At 50.3% G+C, this 6196-nt stretch overlaps 1 protein-coding gene across 1 annotated transcript in view; it reads left to right on the top strand.

Moving 5' to 3' along the window:
- Positions 1-6196, top strand: part of ncor2 (nuclear receptor corepressor 2) — an 80388-nt gene that overhangs the window by 69833 nt on the left and 4359 nt on the right. The window contains exons 29-43 of the mRNA XM_058388950.1: positions 1367-1514; positions 1590-1715; positions 1801-1875; positions 2077-2297; positions 2383-2698; positions 2822-3037; positions 3136-3378; positions 3502-3597; positions 3715-3993; positions 4101-4281; positions 4487-4821; positions 5129-5259; positions 5338-5528; positions 5757-5888; positions 6000-6136. Coding sequence (XP_058244933.1) covers positions 1367-1514; positions 1590-1715; positions 1801-1875; positions 2077-2297; positions 2383-2698; positions 2822-3037; positions 3136-3378; positions 3502-3597; positions 3715-3993; positions 4101-4281; positions 4487-4821; positions 5129-5259; positions 5338-5528; positions 5757-5888; positions 6000-6136 — 2827 coding nt within the window. The remainder of the gene's footprint in view (positions 1-1366; positions 1515-1589; positions 1716-1800; positions 1876-2076; positions 2298-2382; positions 2699-2821; positions 3038-3135; positions 3379-3501; positions 3598-3714; positions 3994-4100; positions 4282-4486; positions 4822-5128; positions 5260-5337; positions 5529-5756; positions 5889-5999; positions 6137-6196) is intronic.

The raw sequence follows: 6196 nt of genomic DNA, 5'->3' as shown, positions 1-6196 counted from the left end.
TGAGTGAGTAAGAGCAGGACAGAGTGAGAGAGACGGACAGAGAGAGAGAGACAGAGTTAGAGATGGAAAGAGAGAGAGAAAGAGAACACAGGTGAGGTGGAATTTTCTGCTAAAGTGAAACATTACATGAGGTTCATCCCAAATCCCCCACTTTCAGACTGTTTTGCCTCGTGGTGTAGTGTGAACAGAGTGGTGTGTTCACACTGATAAGGAGTACACTTCCCAGATGATGTGTTTATTGTGTAGGATGTTGGCCGGATGAGAAGCTGTCTGACGACACTCAGGTGGACAGGACGTCTTACAAAAGTCTTAAATTAGCCCACGTTGCAATAACGTGATTCATTTTCAACATCGTATTCTGCCAAAACTAGCTTCATCGCATTCTGTGCGTCTGACGTCCGTTAGCATCGACCGATGTGGTCCATATGAGACGACACGGCGCTCATCCATACGCTAATCACTAGCGTCCATGAGCACACAGAGTCTAAGCGCATAGTGTCTGTGCTTTAGTAAAGCTGAAAAGTAAAAAGAAAGAACCTGGTGTATATTCATCTCACTGGAGGTTTTGCAAACGTAGCCATCTTTAATAAGCGCCAGGCGTGAAGGAAAATAAATCTCATTAAGATTCCACTAAACATCGAAAATGGGTGCTTTCAGAGTGGAGAGTGTGTATCAGTCAGTCGTCTCACGTCTCTGCAGCTAGCACAGTCTGATCCTGTGTGTTTGTGTGTGTGGGTGTGGGTGTGCACTAGCATGGTATGATATAACCAGTGTTCTTTTTTGCACTCAGTTGCTATAGCAGCAGGTACACGCTGTCCACCTGTGTTCTCTCCTTTTATTTACCCTTCTGTTGAACACACACACACACACGGACAGGCAAACTCGGATGCACAGACACACTCAAAGTGGTGTGGATATGTAATGTAATGAGTCAGGTGTGTGTGTGTGTGTGTGTGTGTGTGTGTGTGTGTGTGTGTGTGTGATGAAACACCAGATGTCTTTACCTCAGGTTTGATCACGCTTCTGAAAAATGTGACTCTCTTTTCATCACGCTTTCTCCCAAAGCCGCTTGACTCAAGTCACAGAATCCACATCCACCCTGAACGACTTAATCTATATAATTTATTCATAACTCCGCTTCCTACATTTCCCACAATGCTGTGCTTATAGTACTGCTTCCGTCATCTCTTCTCAAAAGGCCATGCAGCGGCACTTTAGTGTTTCGATCTGTCCAGCTCTGTCTTCTCACGTCTGCCGTCACTGACACTTATGCATCGGCTTTCTTATTGACATAAAATAATTTCAAATAGCTGGAACAGACTTAAGTACTAAGGCTTTAACAGAGTAATGTGTGTGTGTGTGACAGGGCACCCCAGCGGACGTGCTGTATAAGGGTACCATTAGTCGTCTTATCGCCGAGGACAGCCCTAGCAGGGACCGCTCCAGAGATGAAAACCAAGCCAAGGGACATGTCCTGTATGAGGGCATCAGTGGACACATCCTGTCCTATGACCGTGAGTTTAATCCACACACACACACGTTCTGACCATCATGTACGACACAAACACTTACACTCCTGCTGTCTGTAGGAACTCCGAACCCTAAGGAGGAAGGCAGGGGAGAGGTGATGGGGCTGAAACGCCCCTACGACATCATGGAAGGAGGGGGCATCTCTCGAGTGCTGCCGTTACGCGACTCTCTGTCCACTGCTGAGGGTCAGTGCAGGCGACACACACGATCCAGTTCTTGTTCCTGTTTTTTACCGCTTAAAAAATATCTTGGTCTTCCTGCATGTCGTAGGTTTGATGGGGAGAGCAATGCCTCAGGAGAGAGAGAGTCCTCGTCCTCATCATATCCGTGGCTCCATCTCGCAGGGTGAGCGCTGATAGTGCACACACTCGCACCTTTCACCTGAACCACCTTTTAAATAGTGGGGAAGTTAGGGTGCTTTCTAACACTTTCTCTCTCTTACACACTTTCTCTCTCTCTCTCTCTCTCTCTCTCTCTCTCACGGTCTTTCTGTCTTACACACTTTCTCTCTCTCTCTTTCTCTCTCTCTCTCTCTCTCTCTCTCAGGTATCCCACGACACGTAGAGTCCCAGGAAGAGTATTCACGACGAGAGCCAAAGCAGCTGAAGCGCGAGAGCTCGCCGTCTCCCCGTGGCCCCGACGCAATTAAGAGCCGCCCCCACGACAGCGTAGTGCCCACGGTTAAAGAGCCCGGACGCTCCATCCACCTCATCCCTCCAGAGGGTGTGCTGATGAGCAAAGCGCCTAAAGAGGGCTCCATCACACAGGTAACTCAGTTTTTACCGTAACATTGAACCAATCGTGAGAATCCTGTCTCGGACCGTGCGTTCTGAGTAAGTGATGTATTTACAGGGTACGCCTCTCAAACTGGAGCCTGCGGGTTCATCTAAACGCCACGACGTGCGCTCCATCATATCCAGCTCCCCTCGGCCATACTCGGGTCTACCACCTCATTTGGAGAGGGGACACTACGACGAGCCGGGTCCTAAGTCCCGCCCCAGCGCAGTGGTCAGCACCTCAAGCTCCCTGGTGCTGGGGGCAGAGCAGGCGGGAAAAAGCCACCACAGCCCGGTGGGCTACGACGAGCACAAGAGAGCAGGATACGCGCCGGCTTCACACAGAGTATCCCCACTGACCAGCAGAGACACGCCACAGCGGCCACACGAGGGTGCAGTACATTGTATTATTTAGATCGGCTTTTTGGCTAAAGGTGCCTGCAATAGAGGCACATGTAATAGACACCCACTATCCCTTATGTACCTAGTGAGCATGAATTAATGTTTGTTCTCAGGCTCTTCAAAAGTCCCTCAGCAGGAACGGAAGTCCACTCCAACTCCTCGGGAAATGAGCTCCACCAAGTCTCCTCTGCCCGTAGTAGGGGATCACCCCGCCACTCTGGCCTCCTACGAAAGGCTTCTGCAGGGTCTGGGAGCCGATATGTACCCAAGGCAGATCCCGCTCCCCTTCGACCCTGCAGCCCTGCCCCGGGGCATCCCTATAGATCCAGGTATGTCATCGTGTGAGCTTTCAGTATTGACATTTTAGGAAAACTGTTACCCAAGCACGGTGGTTATATAACAGTGCGTGTTTGTGTGCCATCCTCAGCTGCTTACTACCTGCCCCGACACCTGGCTCCCGCCCCTGGTTATCCCCACCCCTATTCCCCTTATCTAATCCGGGGCTTCCCGGACACGGCAGCCCTCGAGAACAGACACACACTCTTCACTGACTACATCACCTCACAGCAGATGCACCAGTGGCCTGCAGCAGCTATGACACAGAGATCAGACCTACTGAGAGGCCCCCGAGACCCACCACTCACTTTACCTTACTCACCTACAACACGAGGTACACACACACACACCAACTTCTCACCTCTACCTAACAGCTTGAATAGTAACTATAAATGGATAAAAAGTGTAACGTGTCATTAGGGATTTTACATCATCATCAACATCTTACTTCCTTCAGGAACGTCTGCTTCACCAATGGACCGCATCAACTACCTCCCCGGAACCCCAACCACTTTCCCCAGCCGTGCATATACCACCTCACCGATCTCACCAGGTACATACACACACACACACACACACAAGCTGATATGCACTCAATATTAAATGTAATAGAACACACACTTCATTGCAGGTGTGTAACACATCTTTGTTCATTTCTTCTCTTCTTTAGTCGGAAGCTCACACATAAGCAAACTCCAGGGCACACCGACGTCGTCCGAGAGAGAGCGCGAACGCGAAAGAGAGCGCGAGAGAGACCGAGAGCGAGACCGAGAGAGGGAGCGAGACAGAGAAAGAGACCGAGAGAGGGAGCGGGAGAGAGAACGAGAACGAGAGCGGGACAGAGAGAGGGAGAGGGAACGAGAGAGGGAGAGAGAGCGGGATCGGGACAGAGAGAGGGAGAAGTCTCTCGGCCACGGCAATGTGGAGCATGCCCCCATCTGGAGACCAGGTACAATGAGGCTCTGTTACTTGTGTTTACCTTCAAGTACTCTACATAGAGTACCACATACCTTTTTGTAATCATTCTCTGTGTCTTCTTCGTTCCTCACTCCGCAGGGGCAGCAGAGCAGACTGGGAGCTCCAGCTCTAGCTCTCGTCCTCCTTCCTTGCCTTACAGCCACCAGCCTTCCCCGATGAGCCCTCGACCCCAAGAGAGCCTCCAGCACAGACCCACCGTCCTCCACAACACCAGCTCGAAAAACCTGAGTTCAGAGCATAGCAGCCCGTCTGTACTGAGGTCAGATTTAAACACACAGACAGCTCTGTCTGACCGTATCTCTTGTCTATACGTGTTTCCATATTAAACTGTCTGTGTCTATCTACACCATCCCTTTCTTATAAATAAAACATAATGTACAATGTCTTCAGCATCTCTCTGTGCTCTCCTTCATGCTGTTTGATTTCTGTCACCGTTAATATTGGTGCTTCACCGTCCTGTCCAGGTCTGTGCCACAGAGTTCTTCACGTTACCCAAACTACAGCGGACACCTCCAGAGAGCCAGCGATGCCTACCCAGACTCGAGCGGGGTCAAAGAGCTGAGCCGGGAGTCGAGCAAGTCCCAGAGTCGCGGAGTTCTGCCCAAACAACCGGAACCCAAGTCCGAATCCAAGATGTCCAGCCCGAGTGGGGGCGGAATTTATTCCTCTGCCTTCGCCCAGGCCCCCGGTGGCCACATGGGGCTAACAGCAAGCCGTGGTCTTCCCATAATGGTTACTGAGAGTAGCATCGTGAACAGGGAAAAGGCTCAGAACAAGGACCACGAGATCCGTGCACTCGGTGAGACCACCTTTGCGGCGACGAGATTTTCATCCTGGCTCGAGAATTGTTCATAGCTTTCATCTTTGTTATTTCCTGTTCTTTTCTTTTGAGCGCCTTTGTGATGTTTCGCTGCTCTTGAGGAACTGCTCTTGCGGTGTTTGGATAGCTGTGTGGGGGAGTGGGCATGAGAAAATGAGAGGGATCAAAGAAAAGCGAATCGTGCACATGCGCACACACACTCACACTCACACAAAAAGAGACTGTACTGCATTTGTTCTAACCTCTAGACGTGTGTGTGTGTGCATTTTTTTTTCCACCACTACAGCTCAGCAGAAGGCTCTGGAGCAGCACGGTGTGTTTTTTATTTCAGAAGAGAGACTGTCTCCCAGCCAGCAGCCCCCATCCCCTGCTGTTAAAAGCTCCCAGAGGGTGGTGACCCTCGCCCAGCACATCAGCGTAAGCTGTTTTTATGCACGTGGCTCGCGTGGTGTTGTGTAGACATGTTGTGAACTCGTGCTTCCTTTCCCGTTTCAGGAGGTGATTAAGAAAGATTACATGCGTCAGTCGCAGCAGGGCCAGGCAGCAGGTCAGCCTGTGTTCGGCTACCACAATTCGCCCGTGCTGGACCTCACCCGACCCCCAAGTGCCCCCCAGACTCCCTCGGAGCCGAGCGTCAGCAGCCGTTTTACCCCCGAGGGCTCCAGCAGCGACAGGCTGAGAGACAGGTATGAATGTTTACACAGTCCAGATGTTTAAGATATACTGTATCCTTTTAACCCTACTGCTTGTGCAGTGTTTTCTGTCTTAGTTTTTAATCCCACAACAATTTAGAGGCACGAATTTAGTCATGTATTCAAGAGCAGGTTGAGAATGTTTACCTCATGCTGTGCTGCTGTTGCTTCTTTATTTATTTATTAATTAATTAATTAATTAATTAATTCGTCTGCATACAGGTCTCCTCCTCAGAGTAAAGTATCACCGGTGAGTCTGTCCGCTGAGTGTATCGAGCCCATCTCTCCACCAGGGGGCATGTCCGAGCCTGAATCCCAGGCAGCCGCGTGTCCCAGCGAACAAGCCGAGCAAGGGTATAGACCTTTCATATCAACACACGCACACACACACACACACATGTGAATACACACTCCTCCTCTACTGTTACACCCCTGTTAATCTGTTCACTCCTCTACTCCTGTCAGGATGGGATCTCGCTCTCCGTCCAGCAGTTCCCAGCCCCCTGCGTTCTTCAGCAAACTCACAGAGAACAACTCCGCCATCGTCAAGAGCAAGAAGGAGATGATTAAGAAGATGGTCGTGGCCAACGAGAATGACTTCAGTGAGTTTGTAGCACATAGTGGTTTCTTTATTGCACCTGTATACATACATATTAAAAAGG

The sequence above is a fragment of the Hemibagrus wyckioides genome, linkage group LG05, assembly GCF_019097595.1.
Source record: "Hemibagrus wyckioides isolate EC202008001 linkage group LG05, SWU_Hwy_1.0, whole genome shotgun sequence".
Taxonomy (NCBI): Eukaryota; Metazoa; Chordata; class Actinopteri; order Siluriformes; family Bagridae; genus Hemibagrus; species Hemibagrus wyckioides.
The sequence above is the reverse complement of the archived record's forward strand: the minus strand, read 5'-3'. Positions and strand labels throughout refer to the sequence as shown.